Below are 27,929 nucleotides of genomic sequence, written 5' to 3'. Positions count from 1 at the left end.
CCCAGGCGACAGAGGAAGCAAGTTGGTAAAGGGAACCGCTGCTCTGCTTTACTGCAGGAATGGAACCTCCTGAGGGTTCACAATGGATCTATCCCCGATCTCATAAAGAAAGACTTGCACTTGTATAGCACATTTCACAATCACGGGGATCTCAAGATGCCAATGAAGTAAATTTGAAGTGGAATCACTGTTGTAATGTAGGAAATGTGACAGATAATTTTTCCCATAGCAATCTCCCATAAACAGCAAGATGACAACAACTAGGTGATCTGTTTTAGTGAAGCTGGTTGAGGGATAAATATTGGAAGATAACTCACCACCCCTTTTTCAAAATTGTGCCATGGGATCTTGTATATCCACCAGAGAAGGCAGACAGGGCCTCATTTTCATGTCTCATTTGAAAGATAGCACCTCTGACAGTGCAACCCTCCCTCAGTGCTGCATTGGGATGTCAGCCTTGATTTTTGTGCTCAAATCCTGGGGCGGAATTTTACAGCCCTGCCACTGGCGTGTGTGGTACCATAAATTACAGCGAACCATTCAAAGATCCATTGACTTTGGCATGACCGGAAAATCCGGCTGGTGGGAGCGGCTGTAAATTTACACCCCTGGGGTGGGACCTGAACACAAAACCTTGATGACTCAGGGACAAGTGTGCTACAAACTGAGTCACAGCAGCCATTGCTCCTATCAGGAAGCAGCCATTTGCAAGGTTGCCAATGGACTCAGAAGTACTTTGTGAAGTTGTGGGGGTGGGGGGGTGGGGGGGTCCTAGTAATTCTCTCACCACCACCCCAAACACACCCCCAGCTACACTCCCACCCACCATCACCCTGCCCTAGAGCAATTTTTCTCTGTGCTTAACAGGAGTAGAGAGCTAGCAGCTCTGGATTACACCCTAAGTCATAGCCCTCCCACCTGCTGGAATTGTACCCCAGCTGCGTTCCCCCATCACCAGCAAATGCGAGCATTTCTAAACTCAAAAGTCTGAATGAATAAAAAGTTAATTAAAAATCAGAAGTCAAAGGGGATAAATATCTGGAACACTCTGGCAGGACGAAAAGACTTTGGCGGTTCTAAATCATATTTGAATGCAATGTTGGACGAGTTAGGTTTGAGGGATTATCTTCAGTTGCCTTTGTCGTGTCCTGAATTTTTCCCAACCTTTGCTTTCTTACAAATTTTTGAAATCTGCTCAGAATTCTAGGCTTGTCTTTTCTCTTCTCAGATGTTGGTAGACCTGCTGCATGTTCGCAGCACTTTCCGACACAGAATCATAGAACCTTCCGGCAAAGAAGACTACCATTTGGTCCCATTGTGCCAGTGCTGGCTCTTTGGAAGAACTATCTAATTGGTCCCACTCTCCCTGCTTCCCATAGCCCTGTCCCCACTCTTGCTCCCCACTCTTCCCCATAGCCCTGCAAATATTTTCCCTTCAAGTGCTTATCCAATTCCCTTTTGAATGTTAGTATTGAATCTGCTTCCATCAACCTGTCAGAAAGCACATTCCAGGTCATAATAACTTGCTGCTTAAAACAACTCTCCTCATATAATCTCCACATCATTCATGTTATGTTAAATCTGTGCCCTCTTGTTTGTGCCCTTCTGCCAGAGGTTTCTCTGTACTCCATCAAAAGCCCCCATAATTTTGGATACGTCTGTCAAAAGTCTACTTTAATCTTCTCTGCTGTAAGGAGAACATCCCAGCTTCTCCAACCTCTCCCTCATCCCTGATACCATTCTGGTAATCCTCCTCTGCACCCTCTCCAAGGCCTTGACATCTTCCCAGAAGTGTGGTGCCGGGAATTGCAGCAGAGTGGCCAGGGGTTCATTTACAGACCATGATGCCCGTAGCTAAGAAGGTAACCTCTTATGTCATGGGCTGACTGCTAGTTCACGGCAGAAAACATCAGCTAAAACCAATCCGTTAGTTCCAAGCAAATACATAAAGGGGCAACAGCCAGCTTGAAAGCCAGCCAAGGAGCTGCATGAGTGGACTTACTGGGGCACGGAGCCTTCACACATTGCTTTGTCTCCCGTCCATTACCCTGGCAGTCCTGGCCATCGAGCTGTGGCACGGGCGAGTTACAGAGACGGATGCGGGTGGTGATGCCATCGCCACAGGTGACCGAGCATGGAGACCAGGGCGACCAGTGGCTCCAGCCACCATCCTGACGAACTGAAAGCACAAAAATTAATGTCAGTAGAGGGAATCAGACGGTGAGAAATGGCAGTGCTCCCCAAATTGAAAGACATGGGGCTGATAATAGATCGATCAATGGACAATAGAAATTGGCTGATAATTGAGACTCCCCAAACATTTATTTTACACAAAGGGTAGAACTATAACCTAAACATGAGCAGAAAGGCATCTGCGATACAAATAAACCGCCTTGACTTAGACGTATATTGCTGTTCCTCCATGGTCGCTGGGTAAAAATCCTGGGAACTCCTTCCTAACTGCACTATATGGGAGTACTTACACCGGACTGCAGCTCTTGAAGAAGTTTACACACCATCAGCTTCCCAAGGACAATCAGGGATGGGCTGTAAAGTCTTCCCTTGCCAGGAATTCCCACATTCCCAGAATGAATGAATAATTATAAAAAAAATTTGAATCTTTCTTACACCATGTTCTGTCAGAGAGGATTATCTTATGAGGAGAGATTGAGTAGAACGGAGTTTCCTTGGAGTTCAGAAATATGAGACGCTATCTTATTGAAATGTATAAAATTCAAAGAGGTCTGAATGGGAAAGATGCTGATTGACTATTTATCCCAGCAGGGGTCCAGAAATAGAAGCAGTTTAAAGAATAGTCTCAGGATAAGGGGTCAGCCAATTAGGACTGAGATATGATGACTCAAAGGGTTGTAAGTCTTTAGAATTCTCTAATCCAGATTTTCAGTGGTTGAGTATATTTAAGACAGAGATCAGTAGATTTTTTGAGACAAAAGAAATCAAGGGATTTGGGGATGGGGGTTAAAATGGAGTTGAGGTAGAAGGTCAACAATGAACTTACTGAATGATGGAGCAGGCTCAAGGGACTGAATGGCCTACATCTGCTTGGTGTTAGTTGTGTTGCAAAGTGACAGCAAGTCTGATTTCAACCTGAGCTGGTGGCAAGAAATGGGCCCAATTTTTCTACCTACTGATGCCAATGGAATGAATTATCAGACAGGTTGTACAAGGTTGGCCGATGTCTATTTTCCACCCGTCCCCCAAAATAAAAATTAAGATTGTGTCCTGGAAAAATTTGGATAATTGGAGAATGGAGGTCAGGTACATAGAAACAAGAGTAGGCCATTCAGCCCCTCAAGCCTGACTGCAATGTAAAACAATGACTCCCATCATTTTGAAATTCCAAAGCTACATTTGTTACATTTTAACATGGTTATGATCATCTTTAAGTGATGTGAGCTATAAAACAGGCAGCCCCTTCCAACATGGATAAGTTAAAGGGCCCTGACATATAATATCAACAGCAGCTTCCTTTCACAGCTGATTGTAAAATATATTCTTGACATACAGATGCAGAGATAACAAAAGCAGAGTGAATGTTCTGGGAGGTATCAGATATCTCCGTCACACTCCAAATCAGGTCTTTCACAAGAACCTCAGAGGCAGGTGAAAGACAACAACTGTCTGAAATCAGCCTCTGTGTCTGACATGCCACCTCGAGCTCTTTGCAAATATTCCAAAGTGAGGGACTCCACACTGCTATCCAAATTCATCAGATACTCCGATTATATCTGACAGCAGAGGTAAGGAGCTGACATTGAGAATAAACAGGAGGGGTAGCTCTCAGGCTTCAGGCGAGAGTGTAAAACCATGAATAGCAAGTCAGCAGTAGCGTGATTCATATCTGTCTATCTTGACTTCAATGGATTTAAAAGTTGAGAGAGATGTACGGGCTCACTATCGTCTGTTTTGCACCATTGTGCAAAATCAAGTTCTACGCCAGACACTTTTCAATCCCATGTCTTCCCCTAATTTTCCTTTTCATCTTCTTTACGTGGCATGGCTACCCTTGGTGAGGGTGCAATTTTGAGAACATCAGGCACTTTCTCCCCCACGCGGCCAATTATCACGGGTGTGCCCAGGCAAGCTTTTCAATTACATGGGAAATTTCCACCTTTCATCGCCATGGTGCAGCTGCCAAGCTGAGGTGATTGATTTAGCAAGACCAGGAACTGAACATGAGAACTCGTGGCTTGACTGGTTCAGCTGAAAAGAAATTTATGGATGTGGGCGTCACTGGCAAGGCTGCCATTTATGGCCCATTCCCAATTGCCACTTGAGAAGTTGGTGGTGGGTGTCCTTCTTGAACCGCTGTGCTCCCATTGTCAGGAGAGAGTTCCAGCACTATGACCCAGCGATCACGAAGGGACAACGGATATATTTCCAGGTCAGGGTTGGGTTTGACCTGGCGGTGGATTGGGTGCTGATGGTGCTGTCAGGCACCTGCTGCCCTCTTCCTTGTAAGTGACAGAAGTCGCAGGTTTTAGAGGTGCCATGAATGCATTTCCCAGCCAAGCCTAATAGGCAAGCTCACCTGTTATAGTTTGTGCATGATATGTTTATGGTAAACAGATAGCATGTTGATTTGGTCCTGTTAGAAGCTAAGATTAGTCCAGTTGCAAAATCTGCTACACCTCGTTCGTTATTACAGTGAGAACAACTGACAACCTGAGAGGCATCCAAGACATCCACCGAGTGAAACTTACTCCGTTTGTCGCATTCCACTGACTGGCAAGATTTAGTCTGGATGGATGGGCCCTCACAACGACTACTGGTGGGGTCACAAGACCTTCCCCGTTGCTGCGTTCCAATGCCGCAAGACACGGAGCATTCTGTCCATTCAGACCAAGGAGACCAACCGTCTTCACTGTCCTTAACTGGAGAGAGAATACAAAACAGCTCTTGTGTAGTCAACAACAGAACAACAACTTAACATAATTTTATTATTGAGAAACTAAAGTGAAAGGCTCATGGTCACAGCGCAAGACACCATCTGAGCTGAATAAAGTAGAAATGGGAAAACAGGAATCACAGAGAGTGCACAGTGCTTAGTCTGGGTTTGAAGATTGCAGGAGGAAGGACAGGTTGAGGGAGTTTTCCATCCTGATTAGACTGATTAGAGCAGGAGACAGTCCAGTGACTCTTCTTGGTAATGCAATGAAAGTCAGGAAGAAGGAAGAGTAACCAAGATGGCACACTGATAAAACAAGAGATGAAGCAGAAAGCAAAAGCTTTATTCCAGTAGAATATGTGCCAGATCACTCACGACAGCCATTAGTACACGGGCCATCCAGCCCAACAAATTCATGCCAGTGTTTGTACATCACTTGAACCTCCTCTCATCTTTCCTCAACTAAAGCTATCAGCATAACCCTCTATTCCTTTCATCTAGTTTCCCCTTAAATGTATCTATACTATTTGCTTCAACTGCTCCTATGGTAGCATGTTAAGAGGATCCAAACCTGTTGGTGAGGTGAAATCAAGACACAGAGCTTTTCCTTATTGAGAGTTTATTGACTTGTTCAGTCTCACAGCTCTCCTCCCACTCAGCCCAGTGCCCCAGCTGTCCCCTATTTATTTGTGCTCAAATATAATTAATACCCATTGCCTGTTTCTCTTAACCTTAACAATGTAATTGAAAAGACATTAACAGCGGGTTCTACATTCTCACCACTCTTTGGGTGAAGAAGTTTCTTCTGAATTCCTTGTTGGATTTCTTGGTGACTATCTTGTATTAATGGCTTCTAGTTATGCTCTTCCCCACACGAGGAAACATTCTCTCCGCATCCACTCTATCAAAACCTTACATAATTTTAAAGACTTCTATTAGGTCACCCTTCAGCCTTCTCTTTTCAAGAAAAAAGAGGCCCATTTCATCCTATCCTGAAAGAATCAGCAACTTTGCCTTTTAGCTTAAGGTAAGGTTTGTGATCTTTCCTTTTCTGTTTAATGTTTGCAATTTGGCAAATGGCCTCAAATTATTTTCTTTCAATTCGGCAGCTTAAAAGGTTTGAAACTGCTTCCAATCCAAGTGTCTGAGATGATAATTAATGACTGTGGGTCTGTCCAATCAGGGTTTGAGATATGAATCAGCCTGTGCGCTAATGACCTCGATTGCATAATCACAGATTTATTTCTAGAATGTTTCAATCTAACCAGTTATGTCATCCATTATGCAAGAAGTCATTAATTATAAGTCTTGACAGGATTTGGGCTTTCTGCGTATTATGAACCGCAATGCCTCAATAATAGCAAGGGCTGGACAAACAGCCAAGTTCTTTGGAAGGTTTTGACGTGCCCTACATTGCATCCAATTTTGGTCATAATCTTGACCCATAGCTGAGCTGAAATGATTGAGTTTGATGTGCTTTCTTGCACAACACCGGGGGAATGCTGCAGGGCCTTTCGACTGAGATGTCAAATCAAGCTCCCATCTACCCCTCTCAGCAGGACGTTAAAGATCCCAGGATGCTATATTGAAGAAGAGCATGGGAGATCCCACCGGTGTCTGGTTGAATATTTATCCTCAGCCATCACCACCTAAACAGACAATCTGGTCATTACCTCATTGCTGTTTGTGGGAGGTTTGCTGCTACATTTCCAACATTACAACACTTCAGAAGTATTCATTGGCTGTAAAGGGTCATCCTGAGTTTGTGAGCAGTGCTGTATAAATGCAGGTCCCTTCCTTTCCAATATTATAGAAGGCACTTTATGTTTTTGGAGGCTGCCTGCCGTTTTATTGTGCTGTTGCCTTCCAATTTCTAAAGCAAAAGTCTTTCCCTGAAAGGTGCTGTTGAAGGAGCCTTGGCGATTTGCTGCAGTGCATCTTGTAGATGGTGCACACTGCTGCCACTGTGCATTGGTGGTGGAGAGAGTGAATATTTAAGGTCAGGGATGGGGTCCTGATGAAGAGGACTGCTTTGTCTTGGATGGTGTTGAGCTGCACTCATCACACTCCTGACTTGTGCCTTCTAGATGGTGGACAGGCTTTAGGGAGTCAGGAGGTGAGTTACTCACTGTAGAATTTCCAGACATGAGATCCACAGCCCAGGAGCTGATACATACATATTCCAAGGTATCTCCCAAGCATTTTAAATATCGCAAGTTACTAATACTAACCATTTCTGATGTTTTGATGCAGCATTTACTCACCAGTACTAAGAACTGCTCTTTCTAAACCATATGAACCTCACAGGACAAACAAGCCAGTTAGAAACACAAGTCCAAATAGTACAGTTGCCTGGGCTTGGGAGGCTGTAGGTGGTCCTTGGACATCCACTATTGCTCAGATGTCTGAACAAACTTATCACTGCAGTCCAGTGCTCCAACTCTTGACTGCCAGTGCCCATCCTGTTTTAAGAGGCTCACTGATTGGCTATCACCATGGAGACAGCCCTGAGCATCCCAGTCTGCTAACTGAAAATATATCAGGTGAATATAATATAAAAATGCCACAAAACAATGCTTGAACTATAGAGACAAGATGTTTCTCTCTTTCCCAGCCTTTCTGCTGTCTGCTTCTCTATTCACTGTTCTATTTCATTCCTCTCTTCCCACCATCTTCTCTCTCAATTCCTTTCAGCTGTTTCCTGTCTGGTTCTCTATGATTCACGAGTTGATAAAACACATGGAATGCTCCAGGCGTTTACCAGCTCTCTGTGACTCTCGCCCTGGCTCAAAGACAATGCTTAGAAATTTAAAACCTCTGAAACTGCCAGCAAAGCAACATTCTCCACAGACCCCTCATGACCTACACTGACTGACCCCAACAACACCCCTCCCAAACACTTTTTATTATTGCAATGAAAATAAACTCCTACTAAAAACCTCATGACATCAATAACAAGAGCATAATCAGAAAAAGGGCAGCACAGCATTTCTCAAGTTGCACATGTGTTGTAATTTGGAACATGTACTTTTAATGAAATAAATGCCAAAGCTAAAAACTCCAGGAGCCTCACAGAGTTGGGGAGGATCTTCTGCAGATAAATGATCAGGTAATCTCTTTTACTGATGATAACTGGGGGATAAATATTGATCAGAACAGAGACGGTTGCCATGGGGTTTGCTACATCCACCTGACAGAGAAGAGGATTTAAAGTCATATCTAGCAGGGTCATATCATTAGGCCGCTCTCTCTGTTAAGACTGGACTGGTAGCTTCCCCCTCTGTCCCTCGCCCCAAACCGTGGTATGTGCTTCTGTTCCCTACAAAGCCTACAGAGCACGAGACATGGCAACACAATTTAAAAGCACAAATCCTTCAAGTGTGCACTTACGGAGACACGAGGGACAGCACTCGCCTTCGATGAAAGAGGGATTGGCACATGACACTGGCGGACAGGTGATCCGGCGACAGATGATGCTGAAATCCTGCGATGGGGGAAAAAAAATGCCATCTTCCTGTCAATGTAAGCTTGAGAAACACTGTCATACTGAATGTGAATCTTTGTACATTGCTATTCCAAAGCTTCAAATGCTGTTAGACCATCATTCTCTGGCTGTGTAACTACAGTGTAGGTCATATTACAGTTTTGCATTTTGTGAAGTAACGTAATTTGAGGGGAGCACTTCATGTTTCATTCTCATCTTCTGCTGCCCCATATCTTAACTCACACCAAGTCCCATTCATCCATCACCCTCTGTGCTTGTTGACCTAATACTGGCCTCAGTTTTAAATTCTTACCCTGGTGTTCAAAACCCTTCATGGCCCCACGCCACCCCCTATCCACCCACCTCAGTAACATCCTCCAGCCTTATTGCCCTTTGAGATATCCACGTTTCTCCAATTCTAGACTCTTGCACATCCCCAATTTTCATTACTCCACCATTGGCTTCAGCTGCCTAAACCCTTAGATTTGGAATTTTGCCCCTAAACTTCTCCAACTCTCCATCTTAAAAGCTTACAATTTACCTCTTGGACCAAGCTTTTGGTCACCTGTCCTAATACCTCCAAGGGTCCTTCGAAAGCATCTTCCAAACCCATGACCTCTACCAACTATAAGGACAAGGGCAGCAGACACATGGGAACACCACCACCAGCAAGTTCCTCTCCAAGCCACACACTATCCTGACTTGGAACTACATTGTGGTTCTTGCACAGTTACTGGGCCAAAATCTTGGAACTCCCTTCCTAACAGCACTGTGGTATACCTACACCACATGGACTGCAGTGGTTCAAGAAGGCATCTCACCACCACCTTCTCTGGGGCAGTTAGGAATGGGCAATAAATGCGGGTATTGCCAGCAAAGCCCACATCCCAAGAATGAATAAAAGAAACTGTGGCTCGGTGTTAAATTTTGTGTGATAACGGTTTTGTGAAGAGCCTTGGGATGTTTTACTATGTTAAAGGCGCTGTATAAATGCAAGTTGCTATTGTTGTTGGAACACACAGGATGGCAGGTATGGGGAATGGAGAGAAACCCATCACACTTGTGCAATCCAGAGCTCTCATGAGGCCAGTGCATAGGCTTATTGTTTGGGCAAAGTCATGGGAGCTACAGTCTGCAAGCAACTCTGCTATTCCACAGCTGAGGACGCTGAAATGGGATGGCTGAAGCAGGAAGAGATTCATTTCTGAAACAAGCTCGGAAGAGGAAATGTTTAAAAGCTAACGTAGGCCACCTTTGTATAACCAGAGAGACCCAAATTTCTTGCGTAGCCATGCGTGGAAGCAAATACATTCTGATTATAAATCAAGTATGCTACCTAAATAAACTGGAATTTTTGAGTGGTGCACGCAAATATAATGTGACTAAATCTCATCAGTCTCTTATGACTGCCTATCAATCCTGCCACCTCCTCTGCCCATTAAACTGTCCCCATGCTGAAGTGCAGAGCCTCATACCCCGGTTTCCTGCAATTGCACTCGCTGGGAGTCTCTCCTCAAATTACCACCAGATTTTCAGGCAAAACAGGAAACTGATGTTTTATTGCAATTGTTTGAGTATTTTTCTCTCTCAAATTTAGCCCCACTGAGATCTGCTCTTTATTATCTGTTTCTTTGAAAGAGTTTTTATGGTGTCAGTATGACACACATTAAAAATTGTAAAGCTTCTCAAATTCTTAAACATGTGGTGCCAAACATGAATGACTGACAGTTGAACAATCGCTGGAACTTTTAACGTGCATACCCAAGGAAGAAATAGATTCTGTGAGTTTGGCACTTTTCTCAGGCCCCAAATATTTACTCTAATTTATGCCCATCTTTCAGGCTGAGTAGATTGGCAACGCATGTTGAGAATGGTCCAGCATCCGAGATGTGCCCAAGCAGGTAATTCAAAGCCATAGTATTTGGCCTGAATATTGAGACCTCTGCTACCTGCCGTAGGAGAGTAGAATCTCAGTGGATGTTGCCAGGGTTAGAAAAGCATAGCTACGAGGAGAGATTGGATAGGTTGGGGTTATTTTCCCTGGAACAAAGAAGGCTGAGAGGTGACTTGATTGAGGTGTACAAAATTATGGGGGGAATAGATAGAGTGGACAGGATAAAACTGTTTCCATTGATGGAGAATTCTAGAGCCAGGGGACATAGATTCAAGATAAGTGGTAGAAGGTGTAGGGGGGACATGAGGAAGAATATTTTTATGCAGAGGGTAGTGGGTGTCTGGACTACCCTGCCCAAGTTGGTGGTAGGGGCAGAAACTTTAAACTCTTAAAAAGTACCTGGATCTGCACCTTAAATGCTGTAAGCTGCAGGGCTATGGGCCAGCTGCAGGAAGTTGGGATTATAAAGGGCACCTGGGTATCCTCGGGCTGGCATGGACAAGATGGGCTGAATGGCCTCCTTCTGTGCTATAACTTTTCTATGGTTCTATGGATAAAAGGAGCTGAGCCTAATAATTGTAAGTCTGCTGAAAAAAGAGACATGCTGTTAAAGATTTTCATCTTGCACACATCAGGACAAATGCAAAAATGCCAAATTTCAAAGGGAAAATTGGCATCCTTGCGTCTGTCCTGATGCGTGCAAAATGAAAAGCTTCCAAAGCAAGTCTCTTTTTTTTACAGCAGTGCTCAAGTTCTGTTCTGCCAAGCGATTCCACAATTGAGATTCTCCAGCTTTAACTCCTGCCCATAAGATGCGAACAATACTGTCAGCCCAGGAGTGAAGACCAGTGTGACACAAATCATGTCAATGGAATCTCAGCTTACATGCGCAGTGAACTCGATTTAGACAAGAAAGGAGGAGAAAGGAGCTGGCGGGCCATGTCACAGGACGACATCGCACTCAAGGCTCCATCTGGTGAAGACTTGGGGAGGGAACATGAGCGCAGATAACAGAGAATCCATGGCAGAGATTTTGTACGATGCTCTCTGGTGAGCCACCTATGAGAATATGACGGGTAAAATATGATTAGGGTTGTTTGCAAACGCGGATGGTAAATGAACTCTTGGGCCAAATGTCCTGTATGTGCGCTGTTCCTTTCAGTGCACTTCCACGTGCTTGCTGTTCACTGAGTGAAGTCAGTCTAACAAGAGGCATGTTAAAATAGAAAAGCTGCTAGGGTTTCCCACTCACAAGGAGGTTACCCAGAGAGAGGGAGATTTGAAAAGAAGTTTTTTTATGCAGTGAGTTCCTATGATGAGGGATTTATGGCCTGAAAGGAGGGTAGAAGCAGATTCAAGAGTAACTGTTAGAAGGGAATTAGAAAAACACTTTGAAAGGAAAAATTTGCAGGGCTGCGGAAGGAAAAAGCAAGGAAATGTGGAATTAATTGGACAGCTCTTTCAAAGAGCAGGCAATGGCACAAAGGGCCTCCTTCTGTGCTGTAATATCTAATGATTCTATGAGAGCCTGTTTCTACATTCCTTCAGCTTTTGTTCAGGTACATGGGCTAAGAAAATATCAGCACTCCTCGGGCTGATCTTGGATGAAACCATAGCAGAGGAGCAGTTTATCGCCACTTTCGGCACTGCTTTTAGCTGAGAAACCGCTAAGAACTGATGTCTATCAGCCTCGCCCATGCTGCAAACTAGGCCTTAATGCACAGGGGGCTAAGAATAATGAAGAAAAGAACTGCATTATAACTCGCCTTTCATAACCTCAAACTGCCCCCACTGGGCTCCAGTTCATGAAAATCTCCTTTGAAGTGTAGTCACAGCAACCAATCTGTGCACAGCAAACTTCCACAATCTTCAGTGGGATAGATGACCAGATCATATGTTGGTTGAGGGATAAATATTGGCCAGGACACTGGGGAACAGATGCATTTAGATCACCGCCCCACTAATGATTAAACACACAGTCAGTCGAGGATCTGCCTCTGCCAGGACTCTCTTAAGACTGATTAGAACCATCATGATTGAAACCTTTCACAGACTTCAATTACATCTGTTACAAATCTGATTTTAAAAGTCATTATTCACTCTTTGGTGCGGTTTTTCATTGGAGGCCAGGAGCTGATGGTGTGTGTATTACACTAACTCTCTCAGTGGTGCCTCCCAGCTCCAGCTTCACAGTGGATCCTCAAAAAACCCCAAGGAGCCCGGCTGATGGTGCAGATGAAACCAATTATGGCCTGTTTATTGAGTTCATAACTGAGCATAAAACACGTGCAGGAAACGCGGCTTGGGTAGCAAGAAGAAACAAAGTCATTCAGGGAGAATGGATCCAAATGTCTTTGAGCATAGTTGCATAGGCTGGAATTTTCCAGCACCCCCATGGCGGGTTTCCCCATGGTGGGGCCAGCGAGCCATTGAAATCTCCGTTCACATTGGTGGGACCGGCTATACAGTTTATAGCACAGAAACAGGCCAATCAGCCGAACTGGCCTATACCAGTGTTTATGTTCCACATAAGCCTCCTATCCCTCTTCTAGCCAACCCTATCAGCATATCCTTGCATTTTTTAAAATTCACTCATGGGAGATGGGCTTCACTGTCTAGGCCAACACTTATTTCCCATCCCTAACTGCCTTTAAGAAGGTGGTGGTGAGCCTTCTTGAACTGCTGTAGCCCACAAGGTCTAGGTACGCCCTCAGTACTGTTAGGGAGTTCCAGGATTTTGACCCAGCAACAGTGAGGGAACTGCGACGTATTTCCAAGTCAGGATGGTGAGTGGCTTGGAGGTGAACTTCCAAGTGGTGGTGTTCCCATGTGCCTGCTGCCCTTGTCCTTCTAGATAAAAGCAATTCTGGGTTTGTAAGGTGCTGTCTAAAGAGCCTTGGTGAATTCCTGCAGTGCATCTTGTAGATGGTTCACACTGCTGCCACTGTGCGTCAGTGGCGGAGTGAGTGAATGTTTGCAAATGGGGTGCCAATCAAGCGGGCTGCTTTATCCTGGATGGTGTCGAGCTTCTTGAATGCTGTTGGAGCCACACCCATCCAGGCAAGTGAAGAGTATTCCATCGCACTCCTGACTTGTGCCTTGTTGATGGTGCACAGGCTTTGGGGAGTCAGGAGATGAGTTATTTGCCGCAGAATTCCTACCTCTGACCTGCTCTTGTAACCATAGTATTTACATGGCTAGTCCAGTTCAGTTTCTGGTCAATGGTGACATCAGGATGTTGATAGTGGGGGATTCAGTGATAATGATGCCATTGAATATCAAGGGGCAATGGTTAGATTAAATATCAAGGGGCAATGGTTAGACGGTCATTGCCTGACACTTGTGTAGCGTGAATGTTATTTGCCATCTGTCAGTCCAAGCCTGGATATTGTCCAGGTCTTGCTGCATTTGGACATGGACTGCTTCAGTATCTGAGTCATCATGAACGGTGCTGAATATCGTGCAATCATCAGTGAACATCCCCATTTCTGACCTTATGATGGAAGGGAGGTCATTGATAAAGCAGCTAAAGATGGTTGGACTGAGGACACTACCCTGAGGATCTCCTGCAGTGGTATCCTAGAACTGAGATGATTGACCTCCAACAACCACAACCATCTTCCTTTGTGCCAGGTATGACTCCTGCCAGCGGAGAGTTTTCCCCTGATTCCCATTGACTCCAGTTTTGCTAGGGCTCCTTGATCCACAGTCGATCAAATGCGGCCTTGATGTCAAGGGCAGTCACTCTCACCTCACCTCTGTAGTTCAGCTCTTTAGTCCATGTTTGAAACAAGGCTGTAGTAGGGCCAGAAGCTAAGTGATCCTGGCGGAACCCAAACTGAGCGTCAGAGAGCAGGTTATTTCTAAGCAAGTGCCACTTGATAGCACTGCTGATGACCCCTTCCATCACTTCATTGATGATCGAGAGTGGACTGGTGGGCCAGTAATTGGCCAGGTTGGATTTGTCCTGCTTTTTGTGGATGGGACATACCTGGGCAATTTTCCACATTGCCAGGTAGATGCCAATGTTGTGGCTAGGGGCACAGCAAACTCTGGAGCACAAGTCTTCAGTATTATTGCCGGAATATTGTCAGGGCCCATAGCCTTTGCAGCATCCAGTGCCTTCAGATGTATCTTGATATCAAGTGGAGTGAATCGAACTGACTGAAGACTAGCATCTGTGATGCTGGGGACCTCCGGAGGAAGCCGAGATGGATCATTAATTCGGTACATCTGGCTGAGGATTGTAGCAAGTGCTTCAGCCTTATCTTTTGCACCGATGTGCTGGGCTCCCCCATCATTAAGGATGGGGATATTTGTGGAGCTTCCTCCTCTAGTGAATTGTTTAATTGTCCATCCCCATTCACGACTGGATGTGGCAGGACCGCAGAGCTGAGATTTGATCCATTGGTTGTGGAATCGTTTAGCTCTTGTCTATCACTTGCTGCTTATGCTGTTTGGCACGCAAGTGGTCCTGAGTTGAAGCTTCACCAGGTTAACACCTTATTTTTAGGTATGCCTGGTGCTGCTCCTTGGATGCCCTCCCGCACTCTTTATTTCTTTCTCCCTTATGTGTCTATCCAGTTCCCCCTTAAATGTACCCAGAGAGAAACAGGGAGAGAAACAGAAGACGAGTCTTGCGGATTTCAAACATTAACTCTGTTTCTCTCTGCACAGATGCTGCCAGACATGCTGAACTTTTCCAGCAACTTCTGTTTTTATTTCGGATTTCCAGCACCTGCAGTTTTTGCTTTAAATCTTTATGGCAGCAAGTTACATATTCTCACTTCTCTCTGCATAAAGATTCTTTTGAATTTATTGGTAACCATCTTATATCTATAGTCCCTAGTTCTGGTCTCCCCCACAAGTCGAAACCATTTCTTCTTGTCTACCCTTGCAATACCCTGTATTATCTTGAAGAGCTTTATCAGGTTAACCCTTTCTTTTCTCTTTGAGAAAAGCTGCCCGTGCAGCCTGTTCAGATTTTTTTAGTAAGTGTATCCTCCCAGCTCTGGTATCATCCTTGTGAATCTTTTTGGCACTTTCTCCAACCTAACAAGACTTCTCAAACAGAACAGCAGGAAGGAAACCAGAAAGCGCCCCGGATGCAGGAACAGGGGGGGGGGCACAGAGCTTTACAGAACAGAAAGCAGTATAGAAAACGGCACAAGGGTCTGTGATCTAACGAGGCAACCATTTGTACAAATTATAGCACAGGAGGCAGCCAGTTGGCCTATTGTGCTTTGCTGGTGCTGGTTCCACAACCAGGGTATAGGAATCTCTCACAGTGGAGAAGGTGCAGAGACCTCTCAGAGTGGGGAGGGTACAGGGATCTCTCAGAGTGGAAAGGGTGCAGGGACCTCTCAGGCTGGAGAGGGTGCAGGGATCTCACAGGATGGGGAGGGTGCAGGGATCTCTCAGAGTGGAGAGGGTACAGGGATCTCTCAGAGTGGAGAGGGTGCAGGGATCTCTCAGGGTGGAGAGGGTGCAGGGCACTCTCAGAGTGGGGAGGGCAGAGAGATCTCTCAGGGTGGAGAGGGTGCAGAGGTCTCCCAGAGTGAGAGGGTGCAGGGATCTCTCAAGGTGGAGAGGGTGCAGGGATCTCTCAGAGTGGAGAGGGTGCAGGGATCTCTCAGGGTGGAGAGGGTGAAGGGATCTCTCAGGGTGGAGAGGGTGCAGGGATCTCTCAGAGTGGAGAGGGTGCAGGGATCTCTCAGAGTGGAGAGGGTGCACGGATCTCTCAGAGTGGGGAGGGTGCAGGGATCTCTCAGAGTGGAGAGGGTGCAGGGATCTCTCAGAGTGGGGAGCATGCAGGGATCTCTCAGGGTGAGGAGGGTGCAGGGATCTCTCAGAGTGGAGAGAGTGCAGGGATCTCTCAGGGTGAAGAGGGTGCAGGGATCTCTCAGAGTGGAGAGGGTGCAGGGATCTCTCAGGGTGGAGAGAGTGCAGGGATCTCAGGGTGGAGAGGGTGCAGGGATCTCTCAGTGGAGAGGGTGCAGGGATCTCTCAGGGTGGAGAGGGTGCAGGGATCTCTCAGAGTGGAGAGGGTGCAGGGATCTCTCAGAGTGGAGAGGGTGCAGGGATCTCTCAGAGTGGAGAGTGTGCAGGGATCTCTCAGAGTGGAGAGGGTGCATGGATCTCTCAGAGTGGGGAGGGTGCAGGGATCTCTCAGAGTGGAGTTGGTGCAGGGATCTCTCAGAGTGGGGAGCATGCAGGGATCTCTCAGGGTGAGGAGGGTGCAGGGATCTCTCAGAGTGGAGAGAGTGCAGGGATCTCTCAGGGTGAAGAGAGTGCAGGGATCTCTCAGAGTGGAGAGGGTGCAGGGATCTCTCAGGGTGGAGAGGGGGCAGGGATCTCAGGGTGGAGAGGGTGCAGGGATCTCTCAGAGTGGAGAGGGTGCAGGGATTCCTCAGGGTGGAGAGGGTGCAGGGATCTCTCAGAGTGGAGAGGGTGCAGTGATCTCTCAGAGTAGAGAGGGTGCAGGGATCCCTCAGGGTGGAGAGGGTGCAGGGATCTCTCAGAATGGAGAGGGTGCAGGGATCTCTCAGGGTGGAGAGGGTGCAGGGATATCTCAGGGTGGAGAGGGTGCAGGGATCTCTCAGAGTGGAGAGGGGGCAGGGATCTCTCAGAGTGGAGAGGGTGCGGGGATTTATCAGATTGGAGAGGGTGCAGAGATCTCTCAGAGTGGGGAGGGTGCAGGGATCTCTCAGGGTGGAGAGGGTGCAGGGATCTCTCAGAGTGGGGAGGGTGCAGGGATCTGTCAGAGTCGAGAGGGCGCAGGGATCTCTCAGAGTGAAGAGGGTGGAGAGGGTGCAGGGATCTCTCAGTGTGGAGAGGGTGCAGGGATCTCTCAGAGTGGAGAGGGTGCAGGGATCTCTCAGTGTGGAGAGGGTGCAGGGATCTCTCAGAGTGGAGAGGGTGCAGGAATCACTCAGAGTGGAGAGGGTGCAGGGATCTCTCAGGGTGGGGAGGGTGCAGGGATATCTTAGGGTGGAGAGGGTGCAGAGATCTCTCAGAGTGGAGAGGGTGCAGGGATCTCTCAGCATGGGGAGGGTGCAGGGAACTCTCAGTGTGGAGAGGGTGCAGGGATCTGTCAGAGTCGAGAGGGCGCAGGGATCTCTCAGAGTGAAGAGGGTGGAGAGGGTGCAGGGATCTCTCAGTGTGGAGAGGGTGCAGGGATCTCTCAGAGTGGAGCGTGTGCAGTGATCTCTCAGAGTGGAGAGGGTGCAGGGATCTCTCAGAGTGGAGCGTGTGCAGAGATCCCTCAGGGTGGAGATGGTGCAGGGATCTCTCAGAGTGGAGAGGGTGCAGAGATCCCTCAGGGTGGAGAGGGTGCAGGGATCTCTCTGAGTGGAGAGTGTGCAGGGATCTCTCAGGGTGGAGAGGGTGCAGGGATCTCTCTGAGTGGAGAGTGTGCAGGGATCTCTCAGGGTGGAGAGGGTGCAGGGATCTCTCAGAGTGGAGAGTGTGCAGGGATCTCTCAGAGTACAGAGGGTGCAGGGATCGCTCAGGGTGGAGAGGGTGAAGGGATCTCAGAGTTGATAGGGTGCGGGGATCTCTCAGGGTGGAGTGGGTGCAGGGATTTCTTAGGGTGGTGCAGGGATCTCAGAGTGGAGAGGGTGCAGGGACCTCTCAGAGTGCAGAGGGTGCAGGGATCTCTCAGAGTGGGATGGGTGCAGGGATCTCCCAGAGTGGGGAGGGTGCAGGGATCTCTCAGGGTGGGGAGGGTGTAGGGATCTCACACTGTGGAGAGGGTGCAGGTATCTCACAGGGTGGAGAAAGGGCAGGGATCTCAGAGTGGGGAGGGTGCAGGGATCTCTCATGGTGGAGTGGGTACAGGGATCTGTCAGAGTGGAAAGGGTGCAGGGATCTCTCAGGGTGGGGAGGGTGCAGGGATATCTTAGGGTGGAGAGGGTGCAGGGATCTCTCATGGTGGAGTGTGTACAGGGATCCTTCGGGGTGGTGAGGGTGCAGTGATCTCTCAGAGTGGAGAGGGTGCAGGGATCTCTCAGGGTGGAGAGGGTGCAGGGATCTCTCAGGGTGGAGAGGGTGCAGGGATCTCTCAGAGCGGAGAGGGTGCAGGAATCTCTCAGAGTGGAGAGGGTGCAGGGATCCCTCAGGGTGGAGAGGGTGCAGGGATCTCTCAGAATGGAGAGGGTGCAGGGATCTATCAGGGTGGAGAGGGTGCAGGGATCTCAGTGGAGAGGGTGCAGGGATCCCTCAGGGTGGAGAGGGTGCAGGGATCTCTCAGAGTGGAGAGGGTGCAGGGATCTCTCAGAATGGAGAGGGTGCAGGGATCTCTCAGGGTGGAGAGGGTGCAGGGATCTCTCAGGGTGGAGAGGGTGCAGGGATCTCTCATGGTGGAGTGGGTACAGGGATCTGTCAGAGTGGAGAGGGTGCAGGGATCTCTCAGAGTGGAGAGGGTGCAGGGATCTCTCAGTGTGGAGAGGGTGCATGGATCTCTCAGAGTGGAGAGGGTGCAGGGATCTCTCAGTTTGGAGAGGGTGCAGGGATCTCAGAGTGGAGAGGGTGCAGTGATCTCTCAGAGTGGAGAGGGTGCAGGGACCCCTCAGGGTGGAGAGAGTGCAGGGATCTCTCTGAGTGGAGAGTACAGGGATCTCTCAGAGTGGGAGGGTGCAGGGATCGCTCAGGGTGGAGAGGGTGAAGGGATCTCTCAGAGTGTAAAGGGTGCAGGGATCTCTCAGAGTGGAGAGGGTGCAGGGATCTCTCAGAGTGGAGAGGGTGCAGGGATCCTTCGGGGTGGTGAGGGTGCAGTGATCTCTCAGAGTGGATAGGGTGCAGGGATCTCTCAGGGTGGAGAGGGTGCAGGGATCTCTCAGGTTGGAGAGTGTGCAGGAATCTCTCAGAGTGGAGAGGGTGCAGGAATCTCTCAGAGTGGAGAGTTTGCAGGGATCTCTCAGGGTGAAGTGGTTGCAGTAATCTCTTAGGGTGGTGAGGGTGTGGGGATCTCTGTGGAGTGGGCGCAGTGACCTCCCAGAGTGCAGAGGGTGCAGGGATCTCTCAGAGTGGGGTGGGTTCAGGGGTCTCTCAGAGTGGGGAGAGTGCAGGGATCTCTCAGAGTTAAGAGGGTGCAGGGATCTCTCAGTGGGGAGGGTGCAGGGATCTCTCAGAGTGGGGAGGGTGCAGGGATCTCTCAGAGTGGAGAGGGTGCAGGGAGCTCTCTGGGTGGGGAGAGTGCAGTGATCTCTCAGAGTGGGGAGGGTGCAGGGATCTCTCAGGGTGGAGTGCATGCGGGGATCTGTCAGTTGAGAGGGTGCAGGGATTTCTCAGGGTGGAGAGGGTGCCGGATCTCTCAGAGTGCGGAGGGTGCAGGGCTTTGTCGGAGTGGAGAGGGTGCAGGGATCTCTCAGAGTGGGGAGGGTGCAGGGATCTCTCAGGGTGGAGAGGTTGCAGGGATCTCTCAGAGTGGAGAGTGTGCAGGGATTTCTCAGGGTGGAGAGGGTGCAGGGATCTCTCAGAGTGGAGAGGGTGCAGGGATCTCAGAGTGGAGAGGGTGCAGGGATCTCTCAGGGTGGAGAGGGTGCAGGGATCTCTCAGAGTGGAGAGGGTGCAGTGATCTCTCAGAGTGGCGAGGTTGCAGGGATCTCTCAGAGTGGAGAAGGTGTGGGGTTCTCTCAGAGTGCAGGGGGTACAGGGATCTCTCAGGGTGGAGAGCATGCAGGGATCTCTCAGAGTGGAGAGCATGCAAGGATCTCTCAGAGTGGAGTGGGTGCAGGGATCTGTCAGAGTGGAGAGGGTGCAAGGATCTCTCAGAGTGGAGTGGGTGCAGGGATCTGTCAGAGTGGAGAGGGTGCAGGGATCTCTCAGGGTGGAGAGGTGCAGGGATCTCTCAGAGTGGGGAGGGTGCAGGGACCTGTCAGAGTGGAGAGGGTGCAGGGATCTCTCAGAGTGAAGAGGGTGGAGAGGGTGCAGGGATCTCTCAGTGTGGAGAGGGTGCAGGGATCTCTCAGAGTGGAGAGGGTGCAGGGATCTCTCAGAGTGGAGTGGGTGCAGGGATCTCTCAGAGTGGAGAGTGTGCAGGGATCTCTCAGGGTGGAGAGGGTGCAGGGGTCTCTCAGAGTGGAGAGGGTGCAGGGATCTCTCAGAGTGGAGAGTGTGCAGAGATCTCTCAGGGTGGAGTGGGTGCAGGGATCTCTCAGAATGGAGAGGGTGCAGGAATCTCTCAGAGTGGAGAGGGTGCAGGGATTTCAGAGTGGAGAGGGCTCAGGGACCTCTCAGAGTTAAGAGGGTGCAGGAATCTCTCAGGTTGGAGAGGTTGCAGGGATCTCTCAGGGTGGGGAGCATGCAGGGATCTCCCAGAGTGTAGAGGATGCAGGGATCTCTCAGGGTGGAGAGCGTGCAGGGATCTCAGAGTGGGGAGGGTGCAGGGATCTCTCATAGTGGAGAGGGTGCAGGGATCTCTCAGAGTGGAGAGGATGCAGTGATCTCTCAAAGTGGAGAGGGTGCAGTGATCTCTCAGTGTGGGGAGTGTGCAGGAATCTCTCAGGGTGGAGAGGGTGCAGGGATCTCTCAGGGTGGAGAGGGTGCAGGACTCTCTCAGAGTGGAGAGGGTGCAGGGATCTCTCAGAGTGGAGAGGGTGCAGGGATCTCTCAGAGTGGAGAGGGTGCAGGGATCTCTCAGAGTGGAGTGGGTGCAGGGATCTCTCAGAGTGGAAAGTGTGTAGGGATCTCTCAGGGTGGAGAGGGTGCAGGGATCTCTCAGAGTGGAGAGGGTGCAGGGATCTCTCAGAGTGGAGAGTGTGCAGAGATCTCTCAGGGTGGAGTGGGTGCAGGGATCTCTCAGAATGGAGAGGGTGCAGGAATCTCTCAGAGTGGAGAGGGTGCAGGGATCTCAGAGTGGAGAGGGCGCAGGGACCTCTCAGAGTGCAGAGGGTGCAGGGTCTCTCAGAGTGGGATGGGTGCAGGGATCTCTCAGAGTGGGGAGAGTGCAGGGATCTCTCAGAGTTAAGAGGGTGCAGGAATCTCTCAGTGGGGAGGGTGCAGGGATCTCTCAGAGTGGGGAGGGTGCAGGGATCTCTCAGAGTGGAGAGGGTGCAGGGAGCTCTCTGGGTGGGGAGAGTGCAGTGATCTCTCAGAGTGGGGAGGGTGCAGGGATCTCTCAGGGTGGAGTGCATGCGGGGATCTGTCAGTTGAGAGGGTGCAGGGATTTCTCAGGGTGGAGAGGGTGCCGGATCTCTCAGAGTGCGGAGGGTGCAGGGCTTTGTCGGAGTGGAGAGGGTGCAGGGATCTCTCAGAGTGGGGAGGGTGCAGGGATCTCTCAGGGTGGAGAGGTTGCAGGGATCTCTCAGAGTGGAGAGTGTGCAGGGATTTCCCAGGGTGGAGAGGGTGCAGGGATCTCTCAGAGTGGAGAGGGTGCAGGGATCTCAGAGTGGAGAGGGTGCAGGGATCTCTCAGGGTGGAGAGGGTGCAGGGATCTCTCAGAGTGGAGAGGGTGCAGTGATCTCTCAGAGTGGCGAGGTTGCAGGGATCTCTCAGAGTGGAGAAGGTGTGGGGTTCTCTCAGAGTGCAGGGGGTACAGGGATCTCTCAGGGTGGAGAGCATGCAGGGATCTCTCAGAGTGGAGAGCATGCAAGGATCTCTCAGAGTGGAGTGGGTGCAGGGATCTGTCAGAGTGGAGAGGGTGCAAGGATCTCTCAGATTGGAGTGGGTGCAGGGATCTGTCAGAGTGGAGAGGGTGCAGGGATCTCTCAGGGTGGAGAGGTGCAGGGATCTCTCAGAGTGGGGAGGGTGCAGGGACCTGTCAGAGTGGAGAGGGTGCAGGGATCTCTCAGAGTGAAGAGGGTGGAGAGGGTGCAGGGATCTCTCAGTGTGGAGAGGGTGCAGGGATCTCTCAGAGTGGAGAGGGTGCAGGGATCTCTCAGAGTGGAGTGGGTGCAGGGATCTCTCAGAGTGGAGAGTGTGCAGGGATCTCTCAGGGTGGAGAGGGTGCAGGGGTCTCTCAGAGTGGAGAGGGTGCAGGGATCTCTCAGAGTGGAGAGTGTGCAGAGATCTCTCAGGGTGGAGTGGGTGCAGGGATCTCTCAGAATGGAGAGGGTGCAGGAATCTCTCAGAGTGGAGAGGGTGCAGGGATTTCAGAGTGGAGAGGGCTCAGGGACCTCTCAGATTTAAGAGGGTGCAGGAATCTCTCAGGTTGGAGAGGTTGCAGGGATCTCTCAGGGTGGGGAGCATGCAGGGATCTCCCAGAGTGTAGAGGATGCAGGGATCTCTCAGGGTGGAGAGGGTGCAGGGATCTCAGAGTGGGGAGGGTGCAGGGATCTCTCATAGTGGAGAGGGTGCAGGGATCTCTCAGAGTGGAGAGGATGCAGTGATCTCTCAAAGTGGAGAGGGTGCAGTGATCTCTCAGTGTGGGGAGTGTGCAGGAATCTCTCAGGGTGGAGAGGGTGCAGGGATCTCTCAGGGTGGAGAGGGTGCAGGACTCTCTCAGAGTGGAGAGGGTGCAGGGATCTCTCAGAGTGGAGAGGGTGCAGGGATCTCTCAGAGTGGAGAGGGTGCAGGGATCTCTCAGAGTGGAGTGGGTGCAGGGATCTCTCAGAGTGGAAAGTGTGTAGGGATCTCTCAGGGTGGAGAGGGTGCAGGGATCTCTCAGAGTGGAGAGGGTGCAGGGATCTCTCAGAGTGGAGAGTGTGCAGAGATCTCTCAGGGTGGAGTGGGTGCAGGGATCTCTCAGAATGGAGAGGGTGCAGGAATCTCTCAGAGTGGAGAGGGTGCAGGGATCTCAGAGTGGAGAGGGCGCAGGGACCTCTCAGAGTGCAGAGGGTGCAGGGTCTCTCAGAGTGGGATGGGTGCAGGGATCTCTCAGAGTGGGGAGAGTGCAGGGATCTCTCAGAGTTAAGAGGGTGCAGGAATCTCTCAGTGGGGAGGGTGCAGGGATCTCTCAGAGTGGGGAGGGTGCAGGGATCTCTCAGAGTGGAGAGGGTGCAGGGAGCTCTCTGGGTGGGGAGAGTGCAGTGATCTCTCAGAGTGGGGAGGGTGCAGGGATCTCTCAGGGTGGAGTGCATGCGGGGATCTGTCAGTTGAGAGGGTGCAGGGATTTCTCAGGGTGGAGAGGGTGCCGGATCTCTCAGAGTGCGGAGGGTGCAGGGCTTTGTCGGAGTGGAGAGGGTGCAGGGATCTCTCAGAGTGGGGAGGGTGCAGGGATCTCTCAGGGTGGAGAGGTTGCAGGGATCTCTCAGAGTGGAGAGTGTGCAGGGATTTCTCAGGGTGGAGAGGGTGCAGGGATCTCTCAGAGTGGAGAGGGTGCAGTGATCTCTCAGAGTGGCGAGGTTGCAGGGATCTCTCAGAGTGGAGAAGGTGTGGGGTTCTCTCAGAGTGCAGGGGGTACAGGGATCTCTCAGGGTGGAGAGCATGCAGGGATCTCTCAGAGTGGAGAGCATGCAAGGATCTCTCAGAGTGGAGTGGGTGCAGGGATCTGTCAGAGTGGAGAGGGTGCAAGGATCTCTCAGAGTGGAGTGGGTGCAGGGATCTGTCAGAGTGGAGAGGGTGCAGGGATCTCTCAGGGTGGAGAGGTGCAGGGATCTCTCAGAGTGGGGAGGGTGCAGGGACCTGTCAGAGTGGAGAGGGTGCAGGGATCTCTCAGAGTGAAGAGGGTGGAGAGGGTGCAGGGATCTCTCAGTGTGGAGAGGGTGCAGGGATCTCTCAGAGTGGAGAGGGTGCAGGGATCTCTCAGAGTGGAGTGGGTGCAGGGATCTCTCAGAGTGGAGAGTGTGCAGGGATCTCTCAGGGTGGAGAGGGTGCAGGGGTCTCTCAGAGTGGAGAGGGTGCAGGGATCTCTCAGAGTGGAGAGTGTGCAGAGATCTCTCAGGGTGGAGTGGGTGCAGGGATCTCTCAGAATGGAGAGGGTGCAGGAATCTCTCAGAGTGGAGAGGGTGCAGGGATTTCAGAGTGGAGAGGGCTCAGGGACCTCTCAGAGTTAAGAGGGTGCAGGAATCTCTCAGGTTGGAGAGGTTGCAGGGATCTCTCAGGGTGGGGAGCATGCAGGGATCTCCCAGAGTGTAGAGGATGCAGGGATCTCTCAGGGTGGAGAGCGTGCAGGGATCTCAGAGTGGGGAGGGTGCAGGGATCTCTCATAGTGGAGAGGGTGCAGGGATCTCTCAGAGTGGAGAGGATGCAGTGATCTCTCAAAGTGGAGAGGGTGCAGTGATCTCTCAGTGTGGGGAGTGTGCAGGAATCTCTCAGGGTGGAGAGGGTGCAGGGATCTCTCAGAGTGGAGAGGGTGCAGGGATCTCTCAGAGTGGAGAGGGTGCAGGGATCTCTCAGAGTGGAGTGGGTGCAGGGATCTCTCAGAGTGGAAAGTGTGTAGGGATCTCTCAGGGTGGAGAGGGTGCAGGGATCTCTCAGAGTGGAGAGGGTGCAGGGATCTCTCAGAGTGGAGAGTGTGCAGAGATCTCTCAGGGTGGAGTGGGTGCAGGGATCTCTCAGAATGGAGAGGGTGCAGGAATCTCTCAGAGTGGAGAGGGTGCAGGGATCTTAGAGTGGAGAGGGCGCAGGGACCTCTCAGAGTGCAGAGGGTGCAGGGTCTCTCAGAGTGGGATGGGTGCAGGGATCTCTCAGAGTGGGGAGAGTGCAGGGATCTCTCAGAGTTAAGAGGGTGCAGGAATCTCTCAGTGGGGAGGGTGCAGGGATCTCTCAGAGTGGGGAGGGTGCAGGGATCTCTCAGAGTGGAGAGGGTGCAGGGAGCTCTCTGGGTGGGGAGAGTGCAGTGATCTCTCAGAGTGGGGAGGGTGCAGGGATCTCTCAGGGTGGAGTGCATGCGGGGATCTGTCAGTTGAGAGGGTGCAGGGATTTCTCAGGGTGGAGAGGGTGCCGGATCTCTCAGAGTGCGGAGGGTGCAGGGCTTTGTCGGAGTGGAGAGGGTGCAGGGATCTCTCAGAGTGGGGAGGGTGCAGGGATCTCTCAGGGTGGAGAGGTTGCAGGGATCTCTCAGAGTGGAGAGTGTGCAGGGATTTCCCAGGGTGGAGAGGGTGCAGGGATCTCTCAGAGTGGAGAGGGTGCAGGGATCTCAGAGTGGAGAGGGTGCAGGGATCTCTCAGGGTGGAGAGGGTGCAGGGATCTCTCAGAGTGGAGAGGGTGCAGTGATCTCTCAGAGTGGCGAGGTTGCAGGGATCTCTCAGAGTGGAGAAGGTGTGGGGTTCTCTCAGAGTGCAGGGGGTACAGGGATCTCTCAGGGTGGAGAGCATGCAGGGGTCTCTCAGAGTGGAGAGCATGCAAGGATCTCTCAGAGTGGAGTGGGTGCAGGGATCTGTCAGAGTGGAGAGGGTGCAAGGATCTCTCAGATTGGAGTGGGTGCAGGGATCTGTCAGAGTGGAGAGGGTGCAGGGATCTCTCAGGGTGGAGAGGTGCAGGGATCTCTCAGAGTGGGGAGGGTGCAGGGACCTGTCAGAGTGGAGAGGGTGCAGGGATCTCTCAGAGTGAAGAGGGTGGAGAGGGTGCAGGGATCTCTCAGTGTGGAGAGGGTGCAGGGATCTCTCAGAGTGGAGAGGGTGCAGGGATCTCTCAGAGTGGAGTGGGTGCAGGGATCTCTCAGAGTGGAGAGTGTGCAGGGATCTCTCAGGGTGGAGAGGGTGCAGGGGTCTCTCAGAGTGGAGAGGGTGCAGGGATCTCTCAGAGTGGAGAGTGTGCAGAGATCTCTCAGGGTGGAGTGGGTGCAGGGATCTGTCAGATTGGAGAGGGTGCAGGAATCTCTCAGAGTGGAGAGGGTGCAGGGATTTCAGAGTGGAGAGGGCTCAGGGACCTCTCAGAGTTAAGAGGGTGCAGGAATCTCTCAGGTTGGAGAGGTTGCAGGGATCTCTCAGGGTGGGGAGCATGCAGGGATCTCCCAGAGTGTAGAGGATGCAGGGATCTCTCAGGGTGGAGAGCGTGCAGGGATCTCAGAGTGGGGAGGGTGCAGGGATCTCTCATAGTGGAGAGGGTGCAGGGATCTCTCAGAGTGGAGAGGATGCAGTGATCTCTCAAAGTGGAGAGGGTGCAGTGATCTCTCAGTGTGGGGAGTGTGCAGGAATCTCTCAGGGTGGAGAGGGTGCAGGGATCTCTCAGGGTGGAGAGGGTGCAGGACTCTCTCAGAGTGGAGAGGGTGCAGGGATCTCTCAGAGTGGAGAGGGTGCAGGGATCTCTCAGAGTGGAGAGGGTGCAGGGATCTCTCAGAGTGGAGTGGGTGCAGGGATCTCTCAGAGTGGAAAGTGTGTAGGGATCTCTCAGGGTGGAGAGGGTGCAGGGATCTCTCAGAGTGGAGAGGGTGCAGGGATCTCTCAGAGTGGAGAGTGTGCAGAGATCTCTCAGGGTGGAGTGGGTGCAGGGATCTCTCAGAATGGAGAGGGTGCAGGAATCTCTCAGAGTGGAGAGGGTGCAGGGATCTCAGAGTGGAGAGGGCGCAGGGACCTCTCAGAGTGCAGAGGGTGCAGGGTCTCTCAGAGTGGGATGGGTGCAGGGATCTCTCAGAGTGGGGAGAGTGCAGGGATCTCTCAGAGTTAAGAGGGTGCAGGAATCTCTCAGTGGGGAGGGTGCAGGGATCTCTCAGAGTGGGGAGGATGCAGGGATCTCTCAGAGTGGAGAGGGTGCAGGGAGCTCTCTGGGTGGGGAGAGTGCAGTGATCTCTCAGAGTGGGGAGGGTGCAGGGATCTCTCAGGGTGGAGTGCATGCGGGGATCTGTCAGTTGAGAGGGTGCAGGGATTTCTCAGGGTGGAGAGGGTGCCGGATCTCTCAGAGTGCGGAGGGTGCAGGTCTTTGTCGGAGTGGAGAGGGTGCAGGGATCTCTCAGAGTGGGGAGGGTGCAGGGATCTCTCAGGGTGGAGAGGTTGCAGGGATCTCTCAGAGTGGAGAGTGTGCAGGGATTTCTCAGGGTGGAGAGGGTGCAGGGATCTCTCAGAGTGGAGAGGGTGCAGTGATCTCTCAGAGTGGCGAGGTTGCAGGGATCTCTCAGAGTGGAGAAGGTGTGGGGTTCTCTCAGAGTGCAGGGGGTACAGGGATCTCTCAGGGTGGAGAGCATGCAGGGATCTCTCAGAGTGGAGAGCATGCAAGGATCTCTCAGAGTGGAGTGGGTGCAGGGATCTGTCAGAGTGGAGAGGGTGCAAGGATCTCTCAGAGTGGAGTGGGTGCAGGGATCTGTCAGAGTGGAGAGGGTGCAGGGATCTCTCAGGGTGGAGAGGTGCAGGGATCTCTCAGAGTGGGGAGGGTGCAGGGACCTGTCAGAGTGGAGAGGGTGCAGGGATCTCTCAGAGTGAAGAGGGTGGAGAGGGTGCAGGGATCTCTCAGTGTGGAGAGGGTGCAGGGATCTCTCAGAGTGGAGAGGGTGCAGGGATCTCTCAGAGTGGAGTGGGTGCAGGGATCTCTCAGAGTGGAGAGTGTGCAGGGATCTCTCAGGGTGGAGAGGGTGCAGGGGTCTCTCAGAGTGGAGAGGGTGCAGGGATCTCTCAGAGTGGAGAGTGTGCAGAGATCTCTCAGGGTGGAGTGGGTGCAGGGATCTCTCAGAATGGAGAGGGTGCAGGAATCTCTCAGAGTGGAGAGGGTGCAGGGATTTCAGAGTGGAGAGGGCTCAGGGACCTCTCAGAGTTAAGAGGGTGCAGGAATCTCTCAGGTTGGAGAGGTTGCAGGGATCTCTCAGGGTGGGGAGCATGCAGGGATCTCCC

The 27,929-nt window shown here is 51.1% G+C and overlaps 1 protein-coding gene across 2 annotated transcripts in view; it reads right to left on the bottom strand.

The window, feature by feature from the left end:
• The window catches only part of thbs2a (thrombospondin 2a), a 76,494-nt gene that overhangs the window by 26,442 nt on the left and 22,123 nt on the right, over nucleotides 1-27,929 (bottom strand). For both annotated transcript variants that reach the window (XM_041217549.1, XM_041217559.1), the window contains 3 exons: nucleotides 8,300-8,393; nucleotides 4,725-4,895; nucleotides 2,003-2,179 (listed from right to left, as the gene is read on the bottom strand). In XM_041217549.1, the coding sequence (XP_041073483.1) occupies nucleotides 2,003-2,179; nucleotides 4,725-4,895; nucleotides 8,300-8,393 (442 nt within the window). The remainder of the gene's footprint in view (nucleotides 1-2,002; nucleotides 2,180-4,724; nucleotides 4,896-8,299; nucleotides 8,394-27,929) is intronic.

This window comes from Carcharodon carcharias, chromosome 2 (genome assembly GCF_017639515.1).
Source record: "Carcharodon carcharias isolate sCarCar2 chromosome 2, sCarCar2.pri, whole genome shotgun sequence".
Taxonomy (NCBI): domain Eukaryota; kingdom Metazoa; phylum Chordata; class Chondrichthyes; order Lamniformes; family Lamnidae; genus Carcharodon; species Carcharodon carcharias.
This window is presented reverse-complemented; position numbering and strand designations above follow the sequence as displayed.